The sequence below is a fragment of the Temnothorax longispinosus genome, chromosome 6 (genome assembly GCF_030848805.1).
Source record: "Temnothorax longispinosus isolate EJ_2023e chromosome 6, Tlon_JGU_v1, whole genome shotgun sequence".
NCBI classification, from domain to species: Eukaryota; Metazoa; Arthropoda; class Insecta; order Hymenoptera; family Formicidae; genus Temnothorax; species Temnothorax longispinosus.
This window is the reverse complement of record NC_092363.1, coordinates 21,886,909-21,911,461: the sequence shown is the minus strand read 5'-3', so window position 1 is coordinate 21,911,461 and position 24,553 is coordinate 21,886,909. Positions and strand designations below refer to the sequence as shown.

General features: G+C 36.8%; 1 protein-coding gene across 4 annotated transcripts in view; it reads left to right on the top strand.

Moving 5' to 3' along the window:
• Positions 1–1,467: 1,467 nt before the first annotated feature.
• The window catches only part of LOC139814096 (furin-like protease 1), a 226,583-nt gene continuing 203,497 nt past the window's right edge, over positions 1,468–24,553 (top strand). For 3 of the 4 annotated variants that reach the window (XM_071780088.1, XM_071780089.1, XM_071780086.1), the window contains exons 1-2: positions 1,468–1,803; positions 9,590–11,589. In XM_071780088.1, coding sequence (XP_071636189.1) covers positions 11,350–11,589 — 240 coding nt within the window. In that variant the 5' untranslated portion in view covers positions 1,468–1,803; positions 9,590–11,349. Of the gene's footprint in view, positions 1,804–8,764; positions 9,235–9,589; positions 11,590–24,553 lie in introns of those variants that run through there. The other variant, XM_071780087.1, reaches the window with a different exon arrangement.

Below are 24,553 nucleotides of genomic sequence, written 5' to 3'. Positions count from 1 at the left end.
CGTACGCTTCCTTATTCAATATAATCCGCGGGAATTAATATCTCGGGTTAATGAACAACAGGTAAAGCGCGGTCTTGTCAGTTTATCGGGTTACACGAGAAACTATTATTTCTTTCAAAAAAATATATAAATCTTGATTGTTAATATACCGATGCATTCGAATGTACATTTTCATTGACGCAGCCAAAAATTAATCCGTCGAATTAAGATAATTCAACGCGCTGATAAATACCGGAATAACGTACATCCATAAGTATTTATTCATATATCATATCTTTCCGCAGATTATACGTGACGCTGCGTGAAAATATTTATTCCGATAATAATAATTATTTTCGAAAAAGAACTCGCCGCGTACACACCGCGAACAGTTTATTTCAAGGTTTCACGATATCAAGTCTGCATTTTACAGGTCGATAAATTTGACTCCGCCATATCCTGCAACGTGACCTGTCAGATATATCTTTATTTGCATTTTCTGCCGCGGAATTTGCGTGACATTACAGTAAAATAATTATTCCAATAAAGAAAATGCAGCGTGCGCGCGCGCGCGCGGCTTTTCGACAAGAGATATAGCGCGACGGAAAAAAAAAAAAATGAATATATACCGAACTGTATATCGAATAGAAAAGTTCGGCCGCATATATATCTCAATATTAAAACCGCGCCGTTTACCGGCGCTGACCTACATATCATCATTCTCATTTTTGCTTTTTGCCGGTCAGCAAGAACGTATTTTCCGCAACTCGGAAATCGTTTCGGACTCCAAAAAAGAGCCCGAGAACTCTCTCTCTCTCGGACGAGAAAGTAAAGTGTCCGGGGAAAAAACCGCGATAGAAAATTGAAATGAGAATTAAAAGACTCGCCGCTATACAGGGGGGATAAATCAAAGAAGCGCGAGCGCGAGAGGGATCAAGAGAAAATTGTGGAAACGAACGCGTAAAGAAAATCAAAGCCGTGGGGTCTGGTTGTGCCATTACTCCGACACTGGCATCCGCCACGTCCGCCCGTTCACCCTCTCGCTCCTGCTCTCATCCGGGCACGAACGGTAGAAAGGGAGATCGCGCGCGGCACGTTGGCGCGAGAGACCCGGCGAATCCGAGAGAAAAAGGGAGAGAGAGAAAGAGAGAGACCGAAGAGAGACGAGAGACCGGAGATCGAGAGGGAGATCGAGGGGGTTTCGGAGGAGATTCGAGAGAGACCGAAAATACGCTGCATAACACTGGGCGGACGGGGAAAGGTGGGAGCGGGGGTGCCGCCGAACCATCGATGGTGGGGATGGACCGCGGCGGGTCGAGTCGTGGGCGCGAAATGGTCGGCGGAAAGGGGGGCGCGCGGGAGAGGGGGGAAAACCGGGAGCAAGAGAGAGAGAGAGTGACGGCGAACGGAGCGGCGGGACGCGGGCAGAGGGGCGCGGAGAGCGAGCCGACCGACCAACCGTCTACCAGTCAGTCATCCGTGCTCCGTCGTACGAGTGAGATCGTGGCGGATACGCTCGCTCGGTGTGGTTACTCGCGCGCGCGCGACGACGACGACGACGACGACGACGATTCGACGTCGTCCCTCGTTCGACAGTCTGCAGGTCGCGGCCGATGCGGATCTAACGCGGGACACGAGGACGCGACACGTTCGCAGCGTCCGCGCGAACTCTCGAGGGCAGCTGGGTGCAGCGGCAGCAGCAGCAGCGGGCCGCTCGCCGTGCACGCGCATCCTCTTCGTTTTCCGCGTTACTTTCTCAGCGACGAGGCGTGGACTCGGAGCGAGAGGGACTCGACCGACGGCGATCCCGACGAACGCGGAAAGGTGAGTGAGATTTCGTTTCGTCGTAATAATCGCGAGTGCGTGATAGTAGTACGTTGCTCCGAGTGCTCCGATCGCGCGTCGACATGTGATCGTCCTGTTCGCTGTCTGGTCGCCGAGTCGAGATACTTACGCGAATACCGTTAGGCAGCGAGGCCTCTCTCCGCGAGGCCGTGAATGTCGCTTGAATTTCAGCGACAAAGGTCTACGCTCGCGGTCGGAGTTTTCGTTATAGGAAAGCGTCGTTTCTCTCCCGTTGAGAAACGGAAAAGGAACGAGCGCGTGAATTTACGCGATGTCGCGGAACGCAAAGGTCAGGGGCGGTACGTTGCATTTATCGTGGGAATTATTTCGAATCGCGGGAAGTTTATGTTTACGTCGCTCTCTCTCTTTCTCCCGCTCGTCCCGTTTCGGAGTCACGAGACGCGCGTCACGTGCGTCGGCCTTCACGCGCGCGGGAACCGCGCATTAATTTTGAACCAACGCGCGCGTACGCAATCGCTTACTTTTGGACTTAATTGCCGTGTATAGAATACTTTTCTCTGTGATACGCGGCTTCATTACGTTCGAGAGATACTTGGCGTTCCCGCTCACGTGTCTCGAGTTTAATATTCAAAGGGATTTAGCGTCGCTTATATATATATATATATATATATTTCTTAAACGGAATAATGAATGAGAGAGATAAATCGCGGCTCGTAACAACGCGGTTACGTATCCTCTCGTTTGTTTGTAACCGTTTGTAACGAAATGTCGAAATTGTGATGTTTTTGTGCGTTCGACTTTTATTTTATATTTAATGCGAATATAATAAATATATCTGAAATGTGTTGTTTACGTAAAAATATGGGATGCACGAAACTTCTGGAAAAATTTTATTGATTTACAACGCACGATATTTATTACAAATAGCACAGAAGTACAAGAAATGTAGAAATGGGAAATGCGGAGCTATATTGCAGCTACAAATACTTCATGTGCATAGTATACTTTATTACACACTGTGTCAATATCAATATATTGCAAACAGTAATATTCATTATTACAAGTTTCTGAAAGCAATATACAAAAAAATATATAAAATTTCAAAGCAACGAATAAATAAAAATAAAAGGAAAAGACAATTTTTAAGAGATTGACTAAAAATAAAATAAATAAGTCTTGTGAGAGAGATCTCGACATGTATGAAATTAATTTCTTTATATATATATATATATATATATATATATATATTCCTATATTAATTTATATAATATATATAATCTACGCAGAATAATTTTCCAACTTTTCTCTAAACAAATACATTTTTCGCAAAAAACTATAAAGATTCAAATCTGATATTTCGCGAACACCGACGTATCCAACTAGTTTCAATTAAACGTTTGCTCATCGAAAAATATTTCGGTTCTCCCGAGGGAGAACGTGGATGCAAATCGCCCCTGAGTTTCATGGAGCGATGTTAATTTACAATGCGGTGTTTACCGATCGCGAACGCGTATGGTGGTTCCGAGGGAAAATAAATTCGCCTGCGAAATGCGCGGACATGCCAATCTCTTTATTGCGGTCGCGCGTGTATTTTTCAGGATTCGCGGCATATACCCCGTCGGATAAGTAATCTCGTTCGATTGCATTTGCCGAGGCTAAATGTTCCTGATTCGCGACCTTTTCCCGCGACTATTTGCATCTCTCGATATTGTATTGGCAATATCGCGAATATTTCGTTAAATATATAGCAAATGTATCAAAGATGCATTAATTCTCCAGATTAATCCGTAGATGATTTTCCGTAGATGTCCAGCACAAATTCTTTAAAAACGTATTAAACGTTTCGCAACTAAATCTCGGATTAGAATATGCCATTAAAATAAAATCCATTTAATATTGCTAAATGTATGTATATTTATTCTTATCTTATTATCGATTTACAGTAAGGTAAACGTCCCAATAGCCGGACGTCTAACGATGCTAGTTCGATTTTGTTTAATTTTCATAAGTACTCACGAGTTTTAATAGTCTAATTATGTATCCAAATGAAAGGTGGGATATACGAACTTACTATTAACCCATAAAAGACATGAAAAGTATTTAAATTATTATAATAATAATAAAAATTGTAAAGCATACAAATGTACCAGTATCCGGACGCGAGAAAATGCTTGTCCCGATTACTAAACTTCTTCGACCCAATATCCGGACACGATAATCATCCAAATAAAATGAAATAATTAACGATTTTAACACATCCTCTGTAGCTGAAGCACGAGTACGTGTCAATTTTGAGCTACTCTGAGGCACAATTCTGGATAACGTCTACAGAAACCTTCATATACCAATGTCTACCGGGCTTGTTATTTGACACTAACGAAAGCACACTATCGAGCAGCTGATTTCTACTAACTGGGAAACCTCTATCACAGCAGTAGATTATCCATTCTGTTATTCTTCTTTCGTTATCCTCTTCTTTCGTTAAAATAGTCGGTGATCCTTTAGAACACTTCACAGGATAGATATTTTTGGATTTGCAGTAAAGCGTGCTTCTCGGTACATTATACTTTTGTGTTGCCTCTCTCAACGACATGCCATTTTTTATGTCCTTCAAAGCAGCATTTATATTTTCTTGTGTATATTTCTTTTTTATTATTTTCGGCATGTTTGTGATTCTAAAAAACACAAAATATTTACTTACTTTTGGTGTCAATGCAGATACATTGCAAGGTTATGTACGGCATTCTTGTCTAAATTAATATATATCTTGTTAAATTATTGAAATATATATTTGTAGATGTTAAACTAATATTGATAATACTATTAAATAACATTATTTATAAAAATACTTACATAATTAATCTTAATAGCATTTATTTATTCCGATTCAGTTAGTGGTACTTTCCAACTACGTGTCATCAAAGCGAGTTGTACCGGTAACTAGCACACGATCAGTTACTAGGCAGTCACGTAAATTACTGTACCAGTAACTAAATTCACAAAATTTGCCCAAAAATATTGTTTATATCAATTAGAGGCATATCAGCATATGTTTGTAATTATTCTACACCTTTCTTGACTTCAATAAAACTTTGTTTATACAATAAAAACGCGAAATAAAATAAAAATTATCTTAACAAGTAAGACGTGTTTTCTTAAGAAAATGGTAAGAACACTGTCAAAATATGCCTTTCGCCTAAATGCGTAACAAATTTATCTCTTACTGGACGTTAATTTTTATAATATTTAAAATGTCTTATTATATAGATATTCTTAAATATTTATAGATTTCGATAAAATTTTGAAACTATAATAAAAAAACCATTTGAGATTAATAACGACAAATTCTCATGTAAATGTCCGGATATAGGGTCATGTCCGGCAATCGGGACGTTTACCTTATTGAAATTTAATATGCCAGGAGACTAAAATTGTTTTAAATTCTGTAGCTGGCTGCCGGTTTGAATCTCATGGGAAAAATTATCGATGAGAAAACGCGTTTTTGTAGCTCCACATTCCGTGAAACATGCCTTGCATAACTTGCATTCAGTATCCTATATCTTAACAAGGAGTTCGAATTGGTCGGTTTTTGCTCGTGCCTGCCCAGCATTTCCTCGTTATGATGGACTACGCTTATATCAAAGTACCTTTGCAGTCTCTGACCCCAGTTTCCTGTTACAAGAACGACCTTGGCATCGCTGCGTTTCAACGGGACTGTTCCACCTCGGCGAACTGCAATTTATTTTCATTATGAGATCTCGCTAGATCTCCAAGCTTTAAACTTTGGTAAAATTCTCAATGAAAAAATGACACGTCTAGCGTTAAATTTATCAAAAAATCTTTAACGGAATACGCATCTTTTAATATGATCTACATGATATCGTTCATCAAAAGTAAATTAATAAAGTAGCTATTTATATGTATAAATCTTTTCGCGATATTTTTATTGCACGCAGAATTTACATCAGACGGTTTGTCTCCAATAATGTCGCTTCATTTTCATATTCAGTGATGCATTATCGATGAAGACGAGCGAAGTTACGAACAGTAATATTGTTCTGTGATAGAACGGCCGTTTCGCTTTACGATATAGAACCACTCCCCGTAATACTGAGATGCATATCAGCGATACTGCTCCGCTATTTCGAGAACTAAAATCTGTAACGAGATACGCTTTCGAATACTGAATAGTGAGGGTAGATTCATCTCGATGTTATTCCGTTAACAAAGCGTCGCGAATACGTGTACTCGAAAAATAGATATACGTTCGTAGATACTGTCCCAGAAATACCCTGGAAAATATTATATCCTTCATTCCGATATCGCATATCTCCATTACTGTCCATTAATAATTCGCAGTCGACCTATTTTTCGAACTGTTCCATTTGTTGACATTACTTTAACATAACTGCAAGTTTTCGCTTTGCGTCTATTATAGCCGTAGTCGTTTAAAGCACATTTAATTTTGTATCATGTCGAGCAATATACGAGAAAACATAATTCAATGCGAATTAAACGTGATTTTACGCGATGCGTATTCTCATAAAAAATAGAAGGATTCGTGAGAGGTATTAATTCTCTTGAGTGTCGAAATGTGAAAAAATTCGTTTTAAATATTTTTTGTCACAAAGTTATCGAGATTGATTAATTATTTTCCATTATTTATTTGAAATGATTATTTCTTATTATTTATGTTTTTATAATACGTGGCACACCCTGAATTGCGACGTGCATAAAATTTTCGATAAGATAAAATTCAAATGGGAATAAACTGGAGAACGTAATATTTAGGGTGCAGTATGCATTAATACACATTAATACACGCCGCTCTTCCAAATAAATACTTGTAACTCCGAACTCGGGGAAACTCTCGCGTCGCTCGTTTTTGTTTGAAACCAACCGTCCAACTTTCTAATCGCGTGCACTGTATCTTCATTATTCCTTGTTACATCGCATAATCGGTCGCGTCACACAGACTCGATCTCTGTAACATTAGTCCTATAACTATAAAGCATAAATATAACTAAATATAACTAAAATATAAATATAAATAAATATAACTAAAATATTGGTTGCAGTTAAAACGTTTTTACAAGCTTGAATTATTAGTCATCAAGTGCATTGCTTTCGTAACGATTAGGATACATTTTCTATTAATAATGATTGTTAAGTTAATATTAAATTACTAATAATAATAGATATATATTCTGACTTTTCAATTTTAAACATAATTCTTATATGATTAAAAACATTATTGTAACTGACATTTTTTATAAAATAAGGGATTAAGTTAAATATTACGAGTAAACGTGTCGACACAAAAATTAACGGAAAAGAGAGACAATTAATACTACGCAATATTTCATGTTATGAAATGTGTGTATATTCGCTATAATTCCTACCAATTCGTCGATTCTGTGCATTAAATATATCTCCGGTGAAAATTTGATTCAGATTAAATTTTCAAGTTTAATATTTAAGTAAACTTTAAATTAAGATTCTGTTAAAGGACGATCCTTATTTGTTCTTATCGATTTCTTAGCTCTTCTGCCTCTAGAGTCTAAAATAACTATCGCGAGTCATCGTCTTCGAGATCGAGCCGGCAGTCAGGTAGACTTAAGTACTTCGCAGTATCTAAAATGGATTCGTGGAGATCATTTTCCAGTGTGAAGGCGATTATTATATATATCTGACGAAATATATCTGGCAGTATTTCGTTTTAGTTCGCCGCATTTTAGTCAAGAGATTGAATTCATCAAATCCGCTTTAAAAAGAAATACTCTTTCTCTCCGACGGGACTTATAACTCGACTTGATTGACCCTCCATTACCCCCTGTATTCAGCTTCCCTCGAATGGCAGTTTTGCCCTCTTTTATCTCGAAATTAAAAAGAGGGCCAGTTGCTGTCGTCTCGGCTGGTCGGCCGCGCCGGCTCAGCTATGAAGAGAATAGAACGACAAAGAGAAGCCCGACACAAAGTGCGAGAGAGGATTGTGAAAGAAGGGAAAAGATGGTGTCAGAGATGAGGTCGGGGGAGGGGATAGTTGGATAGGACGCGAGTTGGCTTAAATTTAATTCACCTCTCTAGCAACCCTTTTCTATTCTCTCTTTATCACGACTCTGGCGGGACGAGGGGGAAAGAGAAGAGGAGAGAGACAGAGAAACAAGGTTGGTGGAAGACCAACTCGCGAATGCAATTTCCTCGCGGCGCCCGCTGGATGTTCCTGCGGGTTGCAACCGTCCGTACCGACCAATGTCGAGTCCTTTTCCGGAGGCTGACTCATTCGAAAAGTCCTTTGAACGTGACGATAATGCGAACTTGCGGCACTTCATTTCACTATGGAGATTTATAGCGCGCTAATAACACGCGCAAGAGACATTGCCTGAGCATGAGTTCCACTTCTTTGAGGTAGATTTCGTAAATTGTTACAATCTTGCAAAATAATATTTGCAGGGAGAACTACAGTGAATAGACCGTGTCGAGAAATATGAACTTTTGTCACGATGCAGTAAAATTCGATTGCAATTTATAATAGGTAATCGAAAATTATTTCACGACAATATTATTATTATATATCTTTCAGTTTCTTTTTTTGATAAGATGAGAAAAAATAAAATCCAAGTAAGTTATAAGACATCTGTATATAAAACAAGATTTAAAATTAAATATTTTTATTTTGCTAGATATGTGATGAATTAATATAATATTTTAAATTACTGTCAAAATATATTTTTGTAATGCAATATAATTAAAGAAAATTTATATTTATAATTATATATTTATTTATATAAAAATATATGTATAAGTGTACATGTACAACGTATAATCTAATAATAATCGAAGAGCGACAATAATAAATTAACTATAATAAATGCGCCTTACAAATAGGAAATCAATCTTATTTTACGTGATCACCGTGACAACAATAATTGCAGTAAATGATCTCAAATGATAATTTTTAATGCCTTTAAAACGCAATTTTCTGTTGCTGACATAATGCTCACAATTGATGGAGATAGTATCGAGTGAATTATGTAGCGTAACGAGAGTTATGTAAAAGCTCGATACGAATCACGACGATTAACGTTGCACTTACTTCCGATTGCGATTTCGTTCCTGCAACGCGAAATCGCCGAGCGAAAATTAAGCTCTAATCCATAACGGGGAATCGGGTCACGTTATGCGGCGAATGCAATTTCGACGAGCCGAAACTATTCCATCATGCCGTCGTAATCACCGTAAACCGACGTGGATTTTGCTGGGCTAAATCTTTTTTTTCTTGTCGGTACGAGAATGCTGACTGGGCAGAACGTTTCTCAAACGTGACGCTAATACAAAGCGTGAGTCCTTGGCGATGTGACGCATCGTTAACGATGGAGAATGATGTTACGAAATACCAAGAGATGCACATAGATAATGTCTTTAGATACGTATCTCCAGTCTACTCGTGTAGTTATGCTGAGAGTTATGCGTTTGCATGTGTCTACTTTAAACTGTTTTCAAACCGTTGACTCTTCCTCGAAACTAATTTCCCTGTAGTTCGTATAGTTTTCAAAGTTCTTTGGAGTGTGTTGATATCAAAATTTATAAATCAAAACTGACCAACTCAGATTTTTAGCAAGCGTATAGCGTATACCGCATCGTGCACCAGAAATTGCTTTGAAATTAATTTTCGTGACTATCAAGTACTTTAAGTGTTCCGTATATAGTTTAACTGCGATTTAGCAAGTTCAAGTACCTGAAACCAGTTGAAAATTTTTGCCGGAAACTTCAACTAATCAATTTCTCTTAACATCGTTTGCAGCTCCGAGACCCGTTCCAAAGCAAAGAGGTATCTCCCGTCTAACTCAGCCAGGACCTTGGCTGGTACACCTCGTCTCCTGCGGTGCGCCCAAGGGAACGATGCGGTGCTCGATGACGTGATCGACCTCTCGGTCAGCTACGCGTCGTGACCTCGTTCGAGTGGTTGGCCATTCACTTCTCCGGCGACCGAGCATCGTCGCCCTCGAAGAGCACGACAAAACAAAATTGAGAATCTCGTTTTTTTTTCTTTCGAAAAAAGAAATCAAGATACGAAGAGAAGTTTCATGGAGTTGGGCGTCTGTCGAGGCATCGACTCGTCGACGTGCTCGAAAGGAGGGGGCGTGCGAGAGAATGTCAAGATCATGAGGGCATCCCTGTAACGACGGATCGTACGTTTGACAGGACGAAGGGCGAGCGATTGAGATGCGCGGAAAGAGGATCTGACCAGATGCCTTGCTGACACCCGAAGAAAAGGGCGTAAGAGGAGGAATTCTGGAGGTATGATAGACGCGTGAGGAACGGAACGCTGACGACGTCGCGCGCGAGTCATTGAGACGTGTCGGCGAAAAATTCCACGTCGGCGAAGCTGCACACTTCTTCTGCTACGCTCGAGAAGAAAACGAGAGAAGAGGCGATCGAGAAACACAGGAGATCCAATAGCGAAACAGTCACCTTGAGCTGAAGACATGAAAGTTTTCAACAAACGGACGTAAACTATGAAAGTCGATGGACGAAAATCAAGACGAAGATCAAGATCGGACGTGAGATTTTTTATTAACCGGAAGAATTAGATGCGACAATTTGATACCTAACAGATCTGGCTAGCTCAGTTAGATATATAGCTAACTCAGTTTGAATAAACTGTATAATAGAGGATATACCGCGCGAGAGAAAGCGATGACAAATCTCTGGTCTTCTTGAGACCCCCCGTGTGTGAAACTCAGCGTGCGGTAGGCGTGGAGGACAAGGTCGCGTTGGATGTCCGCGTGGCGTGAATATCCGCGAATCGGGAAGGTCACTCGCGATCGCCGCAGTGATCGCGCGCGACGGCGGACATCCGCGTGGTTCGTGGTTGTACTCGCGACGCTGTCATCGCGAGAATCATTCCGTTTTCCCCACTCGTCGACGGCCACATGACTTGACGACTGCCTCCTTCTTCTCCCGCTGCTGCTCCTGCCCGTTGACCGAAGGCGGCGGCGGCAGTGGCGGCGACGACGTCACGGCGACGTCGACGTGGACGATAGCGACGGAGGAGTCAACGGCTGACACTGTGTGCGGCGTGGTGGAGGTTCGGTACTTAAAACGAGTGACACACGCCGCCGGCGATTCAGTCGTTCGCAAGCGGTTGATTCGCAGGTGGCGAGACGTGCGTGGGTGCAGCCTGCGTGACGCGCGTGTGTGGGTGTGTATGTGAGTGATCGAGTTTTCCCGGATCATCGTCCGCGTGTACACGTGAGCAGTCCGTAAAAGGGAGCTCTCACACAGAGAAAGAACGGAAGGATCGGCCGAGAAGAATCGCCACAGCAGGGAACAAAAGAGATAGAGAGAGAGAGAGAGGTCATATATAAAGTAGTCCTGTCGGAGGCTGTGGATCCTTCTTCTTTTCCGTTTCGGCAACCGTGGTGCATCGTGACGACTGCAGTGGTGTTTGTCGTGGTGACGCGGTGTTACCATCGTGTCGCTGCTGCCCTGGCGAGTGGTGGAAGCGGTGGCGACGGTGGCGGTGGTGTTGGTGGTGGATATCTATATATATAGTAGTGGATGATAACGGTGGCCCGCGGGGGTGGCGAAACTGGAGCAGCCGGTGGCGATCGTCGTCGTCGGCGCAGCGGAGGAGCTATCATGTGCACGTGGCGGATTTTCGGACTGGCGGTCGTGGCCCTGTTGACTCTCGGCGGTCGAACGCGCGCGTACACCAACCAGTGGGCGGCACACATCGATGGAGGAGAGGAAGCGGCCAGGCGAGTTGCGGACAACCATGGATTTCGCTATTTGGGCAAGGTCAGCGCCACGAGAGATCCAGGCCAGATTGGGACTGGATCCCTCTTTTTTTTAATATCATTTTCGCGATCATTGTGCGCTTCTGGATGGTCGCAAAAAAATTTTTTTGCACGACCGAGTGCAAACACGGTTTGACGTTTTTTGCCTGAAACGAACATCTGCCGATACAGATGCTTTGATAATTATTGTATTGATATCGTTTAATTAATCGACTGTGATGGGAAAATGGAACGGTTATGAGACGGGATTATTGACGAGTAATGAGTATTATTCAAACGAGATTAATTGATCCAAATATATGTTTTGGTTTGTGTAATGCGATAGTTTTCTTTAATTAATGGAGCAGCGTTTAAATTAAATTAAAAAGTAAAGGTATTGAATGTTTGTTAATTGAATCGTTGAGAGAAAATCGAAGCGCCAGCTTTGTAAGCCACGCGGTGAAGTAAACAAGAATGATATCATCGCGAAGGTGAATTATATGCAATGCGCTTGAAATGAGGCACGATGAGATTTAATGGCAACGTTCTTCCAGGCAACAAACGATCTACGCCAGTTGTGGCGGCTCGATTAGTATACAACATCCCGGTTAAAATTACAAGTTTATTTAACTTGACATTATCAACTGCAGTAAATTTGAATGCAAATTCGAGTTAGAGAAGATTCTATTCTCGTGTAGAATAATTTGACATTACAGCGAGGAAAATCGCTTTGACTTTAATTAAATTCTATTTCATCATTCATTTCGTGAAGTTAAGAAGTGCGGAGATCGCTCAAATTGATATCTCTTATAAATTGAATATGCGAATTAATATTTAAAGAAGAAACACATGCTACAGTGAACCGTTTAAATATGCAATTAACGATCCGCAAATACGTTGAATTTGTTCACCGATATTAGCTTTATTTCTCCAATAGAGTTATTTTAAAGAGAAACGTAATATCGTCTTCATTGAACGATATTTCAAAAGTTTTATAATCTTTAATATTTTTATATTTTTATTTTGAAATTGAGAGATATTATATATAGAGTATATACAGAGTATACTTATTCCTCTCGCTTCGGTAACATGCTTCAAAGGAAACTTTCATACTGTATGATAACGTTCGAAATCGAAATTGGCGGAGAGTTGAACTCAGTACATTTCCAACCGATAGATCTCGTGTGGATCTAGTACGATATCTATATTTTGCTCCGAGCTTAAATAGTATAAACCCCCAAATTGAAATCCTTATGGATCTCTATTATATCTCTTTTACGTTTCGTTCGTCGATACGATTCTCATTCCAAGCGATTGACATTCTTATCATTCTATTTTTTCTATTTTTTTCTTGAAGAACACAATATCGATTTTTAGTGGCATTTGGTTTTTCATCAATTTTCGCGATTCAGAGGAAACATGTCGATTTCAAAACGGACATCGAATCTATTGCCGTATTTTTCGTGCCTTCTGCGATCACAATGGAAAAATTTCCCCGCCACTCGTTCATGCTGTTTCATCATGCTCTTTTTTTTTTATCGCGAGACGTGCTATCGTCAGGAAGCGTCTATATAGCGCACTTCGTTGATTCGTTGTGTAATAATTCCCGGATTATAATTTGTTCGGAAAATTATATATAACTTTATTCAGGAGAGAGATTCGGATTATTTTTAGATTTCGATTTACATCTTTCTATGAAGCAGACGCGTGATGTCATTTCATCATTTAACCAAACATCGGCACACATGCAGAAAGCATGCGATAATTTTGCTTGGTTTACTTTATGATATTCTTATTTTGCATGCGTATAAATTAGTGCGTACGAAACATATTTTAAGAATATGATTTATAAACGGAGTAAAATTTTTGTATAATATGTGCAGATTTTTATCTCTATAATAATATTTTTAGGGGGAACGAATATATTAAAATATTAGTCAAAATCTCTCTGCATTATAAAATTATATTATATACGGATTTTTAAAATGTTTTAAAAAGGAATTCGAATATTTGAGATTTGCATACTCTATAAAACTCTAATAATAATCGTACTTAGAACCGGTCACAGAACAAGGATTTTCCGCATCGAGGAATTACAGTTTGCTGTATTTGTGTTACTTATCAGACAAGATAACGATCCAATCCTGGTTATAATCGATTTGACTCTCCTCGAGGAACAGCCGATCGCTGACGTAAGTCTTGGTGACGTGCGCCTCTGTTTCAGTGACCGTGAAGGTCGTCATGTAGACTTGTCGCAGTTGTTATGCAGACGGAAATTAACCTCCGCGACAATCTCCTTTCTGCCTAAATAGGTCACGACGGAAAATCGAACTCGCTATCTTCGGTTTCCACGTCGGTTCTTCTTCAGTCGAGCACAATCGCGGTGGACTGCAATTTAGAAGGCACTGCGAATATGCACTGTTCCACCGAAATATCGCGCTCCCGATAAAGCGGTCGAGTTGAGAATATCCCGAATTTTAGGTTGTTCAGAAAATTCTTGTGCGGAAATTTTTTGATTTTTAAAGTATAAGTTTACGTTGTGCTTGCGATTTTATTTTCCTTCTCGTTAATCTTGATGATTTCATCTTCAAAATAAAACCGATTATGCTATTCTGTATCTTAGGAGGGAGAAGAATAAACGTGTATTATGTTTCTTATTCAGTAATCAATATTACTGTAGTAAGTTAATACACAGCAAAATTAAATAAATTGCTGAACAAAAAGTTAAGTGATAATTTTAATTATCATGATATTATTTAAATATAGGAATTATTTTATATATTAATTAATGCCTCCTTAATGATTATTGCTAATAATCACTAATATCTGAAACCTTCTACAATACATATATATCTCAAAATGACTTTGACATTGGCTCTTGCGTAATTTTTCTAACAATTAACAAATATCTATACGCTTCTGCATCTTGCATTCTGTTTTTATTTGTAATTGAGAAGCGGCGGAAGCAGAACAAAGCCTGGTTTATAATTACGCGCGTACTGTGATACTGATGATTTTTAAGATCGTGTAACAACAGGATGTTGCAACTAAGGGGAGATAAGCGCATATATACATTTCGCCAACGCAAAACCACTTCTGTACAAAACGTTCAATTTAAACCGTGTAAAATTCACGCTATTTAAATGGGTCATTCGACCACGTTCTTTTTATTTTTATTCTCTTATTCATCTTTTTTTTCCATTTCACTAATATATACGCGGATGATTCGCTACTGCCACCGACTGACCAGCGATACTCATGCGTAAACCATGCTCTCGCAGAATAGCGCCGTAACGTGAAATCGCGTTCGAAACTGTAATGCGATAAACAGAATTTAAAAACGGGGAATTTACGGAATTGCGAAATTTTAGTCGTATTAATCTCTCTTGCGGAATATGGAAACTCGCGGGTGTTCCGTGTGTGTCAGCTGTTCCGTTACGCGCGCTGAAGTGGCCTCGAATGTTTGCCGATTTAATTTTGCAAACGGCTACAATCACTTGCGAAACGCCGAATGATCGCGACCGTGCGTTTATGAACGCCTCGTTAATAGACCGAATACACACATGCACATTGAACGTTGCCTCTGGCTTGGCATATTGATCTCTCGTTGCTTTTCGTGCACTTTGTAATTTTCCGCGAATAGTTTATATTTTATTAAGTACATGCTGAATATTTTTCAAGATAAAAGCAGCAACATATATATCGCTGATTGTGCAAAATGTGCATTAAACATTCGTAAACAGAACGACTCGCAAAAGAGGAAATATCGAAGACATAATGGATACTGAAAAATATATTAGGTATTTAATTACTTGCTTTGTTTTACAGATAGTTATAATTATTTTTATTTATTATTGATTTTAATTAAATTAATAAGTCTCCTACGTCTATTTCGTGCTCTCGTGTTTTGTCTGTCTCTTTTTATCTTTACTTATTAATTTAAAAGTACACTTATATACCTACAGATAATGTGGTTTACAATTGAATTCATATATTTCTGAGAAATATAGTTTTACACACTCTGATAGATAACGATTAATCTTCTTTTTTAATATTTTGATAAGCTTTTACTATGTTGGGGTTTCCCATAATTACTCTTCTTTAGCAACTACAGTCAGTCCTTGAAAAAGTTGCGATACCGTGCCTTATCAAGCAGTCAAGTTTACTTTAACGTATTTTGCATGTATTATCGAACGTTATGCACGATTAGCGGTTGCTAAAGACCGGGAATACCCTGTTTCCATTTAAACATATAGGAAGAAAACTTGGTGATAATGATGAATAGTTCAGTTATATAATCGCTATAAATGATAGCAGACTTGCAAAAGGATAGCAGTTTTTATTAATTTTTTTTAACTTTAACTTTATTATTTTTCAATTTAATTATGTTAAATTAATATAAATTTTTATTTATAGTTCAATTAATATAAACATTTAGAAATTTCTTTAAAGTTTTGTTATAATAATTTAATTAATATTAAATTATGCAAGCGCAATTATAAATATATTAGAGCCTGTTAATTGGATCTTAATAAATTTTTACCAAGTATTTTTATAATTATTTAATCTCAGGTTAAGATTTGAAGTTTTTCACTTTTATATAGTTTATTTTAATATTTATGTACTGTTATTTTAATAGTTACTTACTTTGAAAATTTTTTTTGAATTTTCTGTAGAATGTATGCATATTTTACACATTTATTTATTTTAAAATCTTTAAAATACATTAAATATTTTTTTTCTACTTAAGTTAATTTATAAAAATTTCAGCAGTTATAATGTTCAACGTTTTGATAATTTTAATTATTTAGTAAGTTTGTATTCAATTATTTGATTATATCCAACATTTGCAGTATTTGCACAAATTACCTTCATTGATTAGATCGAACCGACGGGGTATAAAATCAGGATTAAATCGAAATAGAAAATCGACGGTAGATAAAACTGGTAAGATACGATAGGGGAATGATTTGTGAAGAGGGAATAATCACAAAGAGATTCGTTTCAACGATAAACTGAGCGACCGTAGAAAGATTCGTCTACTTTTTATATAACTCCTTTCTTCGTTGTCTGTCGCATCGGAGAGAAGAAAAATTCTCACAAAATGAGTATTTTCCGACCCGGGTAAATAAAAGTAATTTTTTTAATTGCGAGGCAACTTTTTCTCGAGAATTTGCCAATTTCCTTTTACTTGGAATCCGCAGAACTTTTTATCGTTTTTATTCTGTTTTTAGATTAGAGATCTTTTGTGAAACGCTCTTCCTGGATCTCTGTTAGATTTTATCTAATGATAAAAAGATTTTTACTCCTTATTTAAAAAGAGAAGGAACTCTTGTTTCCAGCATTTTGAGCATACCTGAAATCTTGAAAATATTTGAAATATCTCACTTGGACTTTTACCGATATTGTTATCTTGAATCTACTTGAGTTGCGTCGTATAGCGAAGTGTTCCATTTCATCGAGTTTTGCTGCCAGTCCAGTCAAAGTAAAGTAATACAAAGCGAAATAATAATTGTTAAAGAATAGCAATAATTGCTCCATAGAAAGTAAATTTGAATCTGCTAATATAGAGCAGATTCAACTTCGGCCTGGCTGCAAAGTTTTCTTTTTCGTGAAAAGAAAACTTTCTTTCACTTCTTATATTTATGAGATTGTAAAATATGAATATTTTTTTTCCAATATTTAATAATTTTGAAATATTAATATTTTATCTTGTACATTGAACATTAATATCTTGAATGAGCTGAATAGAAAAAATTATATTTTTGAAATATCTTGTATATTTTAATTACATATATGTAATTTAATTAATTAATAATTAATGGGTGTTGGCATTTTTTTATTATCACCAGTATTAATCTCGGAAATAGAGATGTCGGACGTTATTAATATTTTACTAAATTTAAATATCTCTGTTATGTAACGTGATGATTTGCTGCTGAAAAAGCTCCACTTATCGCATATCGTGGCTGGTTTTATCTCCCGTTTTAATGCGGCGCCGCATTTAGTCTGATAGACGAGCTGTACACATCAGTTTTCGTATAACGCGATAGCCGAAATTCTGGCGGACAGTAACTGTCCGGGACTTTAAAACTAGTTAAAACTTGTCGGACCTGGACAAGAAATACGAGCCGTTAAACGGAGTCGCTTGTTGAAACTGCGACCGCGGATCTCTATAGCTATACGATACGCTCATTTCGTTCGCGGTAAATGTGTTATAGGCCGTTATTAATTTATCGCTATTATAACGGAGCCTCGATCCGAACAGCTGTACGGTGGGGCCGCCATTATGGTGGCTTTCTCATCCCAGATTTTAACTATGAATCGATGTTGTTCATTTTAACGATGATACGCATTGTCCTAGAACCTATAAGCAGGGTTTATTAGTTTTGTAATGCATTCAAATCGCGGCCTGTCGGAGAAACTGCGGATGTAATACTCGATAAAACCAGTTCTGAAAGTGAGAAAATACCCGATAGTGTGTCGTGTTTCGCCATCGGCGATTGACCGTAATGAAAACATTGTGATTACGCATTTTTTATAGCGACTCAGCGTTAATTTTTGTGATCACTAAACTTGAAACAGATATTTTAAAAACATTAGTTAGGTTTATTAATAAACTGTATTTTAAAAAGAATTATTGGAATTTGTTGAAAAAGTTAATTAACATTTATATAATACTAATATATCTCTGGTTTATATAAGAAGCCAGAAAAGATAGAAAAAAATGTAGAGAGAGAGAGAGAGAGAGAGAGATGTGTTATTTTTTCAAAATATCTAAAATATCTTAAAATATCGCTTTCAGCAAAGAAATAATTTTATATTTTTATTGTTTTGAATAAACTTGATATATTCTTAAGCAATAACTACGTATTTTTTAAATTTTATATTATTAATTACTATTTTTAACAGATTCTTGAGTATGAGTGAATAATATCAGTCAATTATTATTCGTGACATGCTATATTTACGATCTCAACAAGAGGATCCCGACAATGCATTTCTTATTACATGAACACTCAAGATACATTTCCGTTTTATACGTCTCTGTGCAAGTCGATGAAAAGGCGAGCACGCAAAAGAACATTAGGTTCTCGTATTTGCAATTCGCCTGCACCTTTGCCACTTGAGAGGCGTAGGGGTGACTATATCACATTAAGTGAATACTCGAGGCGGAGATAAACGCAGCTTTTGTCTTTTATGAGTTTTCATGCTACTTCGAGATCAAACGATCGAACGTATAGGAAAGCAAACAAAAAATTGTAATTGGATTTTATTTGTTGCGTGACAAACAAAAATCTACCCTTGAAATGCGCGGATATAAACTTGTTACATTTTTATTTATTTTTTTTTGTAATATGTCCCGAAAAATATCATGTGTTATATACCATTTTTTTGGAATATATTATTATTAAAAGAGAGATGGAATTTATTTTATATTTTTATTTTTTTTTATAATTGTTGAAAGTTGAGTGCTTTGAACTATTTCATTCATGCAAATACAAGTTAATTAGCGAAAAAAATTATTTTAAAAATGTTGAGTGAATACACACATACCTATATATAAAATTTATGGATTTTTTAATTTTATTTTTTTATCTATTTAATCAATTTAATTATTAGTTATTCTACGCTTAATTATATTACATATACGAATAAATCAATAAAAATAAATCAATTTTTGTTTCTCGAAGAAACATTTTCATATTATATTAGAAATCTTTATGTAAAGTACATCCGCAAAGGCTTAATTATTTTATTAAACACTATTTTAAATTGTTTTTAATATATGTAAGATAAATCACTTTTTAACAATAACTTATAAACAAACGCATTATGCATAATTTTAAGCGAATAATTTGTTAATTGTTGGCTAAAATCCACATTTTAGATAATAAGTTAAAATAATGATACATAGCATCTTGTTTCTGATTTTGTTCGTTGTCGTGTTTAAATAACATGTTACGAAGCGCAAGTTATGTAATAGCTTTGCTTGACAGCTATTATGTATATTAGAATCAATAAAATGTGCACTATATTGTTTGTGGGTTTCAATTGGTTTTTCTTACAACAAATGTTTGAATAGTGACGACAATACGGTGGAGCAGGTAGACAGACCCAACTTTTTTCCATGATGTAATATAAGTAAGCAGTACACCTGGTTACTAAATCTGTTGAAATCTAGCTAGATCTGGCAGCCAAGTTTTTTTCTATTATGTCATTATTTCACGCTTGTTATTGCCGCACGCGAATTTTAATACAATTGAACATATTTTACATTCAATGCTTTTATACACTAATTTCAAAATACACGATAATTAATTTTTGCAGAATTTTTACTAAAGAAGAGATTTGCTCTAAATTTGTTGTATAATTGCAATTAATAAGACATCTGATGATACGTTGCACAGTAATATTTTTTGCCGTAATTATTTGAGATAGAAAGGAAGCAAAATAGTTTCGGAGCACTCATGCAACGTGATCGTTTTACGAAACCTCATATATTTTTCATGGCGTGTCTCAATACGCTCATTTAAACTCTGCATTCAATCCATTTTCTTGTCACATCTGAAATGCGAAAGAATCTATATTTTATCACTGATGTTACCATTTGTCTCATCAAGGCGAAGTTCTATCAAGGAACGAACTACGTCCAAAAATCGATTTTCCCTTCAACATGAAGTCAAACTTTATCATCGCTCGACACCCTCGTTGCGAGTAATTTTCTCTTTCATCGATCTCCTTTTTGTTTAATAACATTTTGGTCAGCGACTAGATAATAATTCACGTTAATTGGCCCTACAGAGCAGCTTTGCTGCATTTTTCGACATGCCTTCACTGGTATATATAAAATAGCGAAGCATAGCGTTATTCCATAATATTTGATACGAGCATGCTGTGACGGTCAATAATTTGAGGAACTAGAATTTTTTAAATGAGAATTGCGCATTTAATCTCCTTCTGTCGCGAACAAAAGACGGTCGTCAATCCCAACGCTTTTTTAAAAATGAAATTTCGCGATGATAAATTTTCCTTTTAATGCCTTTTAATAATTTTTCACAGAGACTCCTATTTAGCATGTAATATTTCACTATTTTATTGCGATTTTATCATTTTATTTTATGCTTTAGATTTTTATTCACGAAATTTCAAAGATAATGTGTTACATATTATCACGAGTATGCTACTATAAACTAGATAATAAAAAGTAAAAAATGCTTGTGATTGTGTATAAAAGTCAATTTTAAAAATTGTTTACCATTTCTGAATTTGTTTTCCGAGATTAAACAATATAAAAACGCATTGTAATATTATTGCTTGTTGAAATTGAAGATTAATATAATTAATAAATGCGGTCGCTCTTAATGGCGTTCGACGTTTTTTTCTCGAGCGTTTGCCGACGTTTAAATGTCAATGACCCATACGCATCCCTCCAATATCTTCTATATACCGCCGAGAAGAGACGAATCGTTAAAGCTTCTCTACTGATGGGAATGGCGGGGTTGCAGTTCGGGCAAAATTCTTCAGTCTAGACATCGCCGGAGAGAGAGAGAGAGAGAGAGAGAGAGAGAGAGAGAGAGAGAGAGAGAGAGAGAGAGAGAGAGAGAGAGAGAGAGAGAGAGAGAGAGAGAGAGAGAGAGCGACGCGCGGAAGCATTTAGATCGTATCTAGAAAGAGATGACACGATAGAAGGAAAGATACGCGAATCGCGATGGACGAGAGATAAGGTTGAGAGTAAGAGGGAAAGACAGTGGATTGACTGGTTTTCCGACTTTTTCGAACTTTCTTCCTCTTCTCTCTTCTTGACCTCATAAGTCTTCTTACGCTGCACCTTTATCTCTTACATATCTTTGTTACGCAAGATGTTGTAACTTTTCAAAATACGATTCTTTTTAATTTTAACAGCGACGAGAAATCTTCATTACGAGTAAATATTTTTATCATATAGATATTTTTTTTTGCGGAAATCTGATTTTTTTAGCGGAATATTTTTCCATCTTTCTCTTATGCTACTTTTATTTAAATTAACAAATTATTTTAACCAATTTTATATTACAATATTTTTATAGTTTTTTATATAAACTTGATTCATGTTCTCTTATCACATTATAGAATTGATTATCAATAATTGTAACGTGCAATAAATTGAAATTATTTTGCATAATTGTTTTTTTTTCTGGAGTTTTTGAACGCACATTGTAATAAATGCTCTGATTAATAATGCTGTTTTTTATATGGCATGATTAAAGAGAGTGAAAGTGATTATTACAATTTAGATAGTGTGAGGTAAGCGAAGATTATAAATTGGCAAGAATGTAATGCAATATCGATTTCTCTATGCTGCAACTGCGCTACTACACTCTAGCCTCGTCTTAAGACTATCGTAATCTGCTGTTCAATTAGATTTCAAGTTACTCTCTGTACAAGCGATCAAGTACCGGTCTGAATGCTTTCACCACAGCGTCTATATACCTTTGCATTAATGTTAGAATTGATTGGAGTAATCATTGTCGTGGCGCGAACGTAACAATTCATTAAAGTGAGATTATATCGAAGAGATATCAGAGCTTTAAAGTAGCTTTTAAATAGTGTCGCTGCAATATTATTTGTTCAATAGCAATCGAAAGTTTTGAGAGGAATGGAAATGATTAATTTTAGTATTTTGATATAGTGCAATGTCCTAGTTATCTCAACTAATATGATTTATCGTTGATCGACAATCCTTGATGATTCTGATTTTATTTGTGCCTATCGTTTCATTATATCTACATATCTATAATTAAACCATGATTATGAAGTAATTGATACTGATTCTATATAATTACAAAAATTATCAGTATGCTAAATAAAGTATATACCCAGAAACTATTACGTAAGCATGTGCAATTTAAAAGAAAACCTTATTAGAAGGTAAAACAATGCGGCCGTATAAAAATAATAACAACGCAAGCGGTAATTTTCGCGACGTCACCGCGAAGAAGTTTCCGGGGATGACGAACTCTTCAAGTTCGTTTAAGCACGTCGAGCACGTCGTCCATTTTCCCGCCGGCTTTTCCTCTTAAACAATGTCATCTTGCCATTATTATATTCTCGTGTGGAATCTCGATCGCGCTCGGTGGGCCAATCGCGCACCCTTTATCGATCACTGTCGGTGGAACGTGGAGCGGTTCTCAGCACCCTGACACAATGGCCATCGCCTTTGGAAGTTCGAGCGTTGCCGCACTTAAAGCTACGCGCAGTTCCGACCGACATGTCGAAGTGCACCGGTCGTTGCAGGGTGTGTATGTCTGTGTGTGTGTGTGTGTGTGTGTGTGTGTGTGTGTGTGTGTGTGTGTGTGTGTGTGTGTGTGTGTGTCAAACTTTAGAGGCGGTTGCGACGGATGTCAATTCAGAACCTGATCTAAATCAAATCTAATAAGGGATAAGGTAGAATAAGATATTTTTATAATATACGCAATACATATTTTGCAATAATCTTTATTATAATTGTTTTTTTTGTGATGTAAATGATAAAAGAGACAAAACAATGAATTTAACAAAATCGTATTACTAATTGTTCATTGGTATTAATTTTTGAAATAATATACGTTTTTATACATTTGTTATAAAATATTTTTGTAACAGATGTATTGAGTATTTTCTCATCTCAATTAACTATAATTATAAATTAACGTTAATTATCCCGTATTTTGATATATTTTAATATATTTTTCATTATACACAGATAAGTATATATGTATAATAGATTTTAATTGAAAGTTTGCTTTTGCATAAAAAAAATAATTAGTAGAGATCTTTAAAAATATGTAACATATCGAAAACGTGTAAATTAATGAAGTTTGCTGGCAAACTGAATGCACAAAATTGATCTGTCTCGACTATCTCGTCCTAATACATGTATTATAGTGTTTGACATTGATACATCAGGGCGAAGTATCAATTGCGGTTAGCGTTGCGGTACATCAGCCTTGCTCTTGTGAGTAATTTTGCAATTGAGAATCATGCGGTCCCGCACGAGGATGGTGCATCGCTCGTATCGTATCCGGTGTACTTGTACATGCAGATTCTTGCTAGGATATATTACGCGCGATATATCAGTGTACTTTTCGATGTTTCGATTTACACCTCTCGATATTGACTGTCGACGACGGTGTGGCGTCAATTCTGCCATGAGTACGAGCTCGCGTAAATTGCATCCTTCCCCCGCGACGTAGTTTTCCTTCATCCAATATCGCAAATATACATCGGTATCAGCATTGCGCTGAAAGGAAAAGGAAATGGATTCTAAGCGCGTCGCCGATATTATATACCTACAAGAGAAAATGAGATTTTGCAGAAGCAGATCTTTGTTTTTTTTTCCAAGCTGAAATTGCGATTGGCGTTTGAGTGAGTAATGAACCGATAAAAAAAAGAGTAAAGTTTAGTTACATTTGTTTCAGTAGAGAGCATCTTCGTTTGTCTTTTGAAAGAATTTTCTGTAAAAGATTGTCTGTAATTATTAATGATCGAAAAATTCCCTTATTATTCTTTTATTCCCTTTTTTTGCACTGCAGTTAATTTCTCTATCATATAGCTGGTAACTCTCATCGTCATTTTGATGAGATTTACAATTACATGTGTTATATTTCTGCTTGAATTTCACGCTATTATAAAAAAAAGTAAATATAATATCTCAATTGCTATATTTATCTATTAAATCTGATTATGACCTTACATCATCGTAGAGTCAATTATACAATATTCGGGGGTAGTTTTGTTGTGTAATATAATAAGAAGTTGTGTTCAGCAAAGATGTTGTTCGAATGTCATTTTGATGTTTTATTTATGTTCGATATTATTGGATTTATGTTCGATTATTATTGGAAGTACATCGGTATCAATCAGATTAATGGAACGATATAAATCAATAATTATATGTATTTTTACAATCACAACAAATGATTACACTTTCTATCACAGAACCACATATACATATAAATATGACA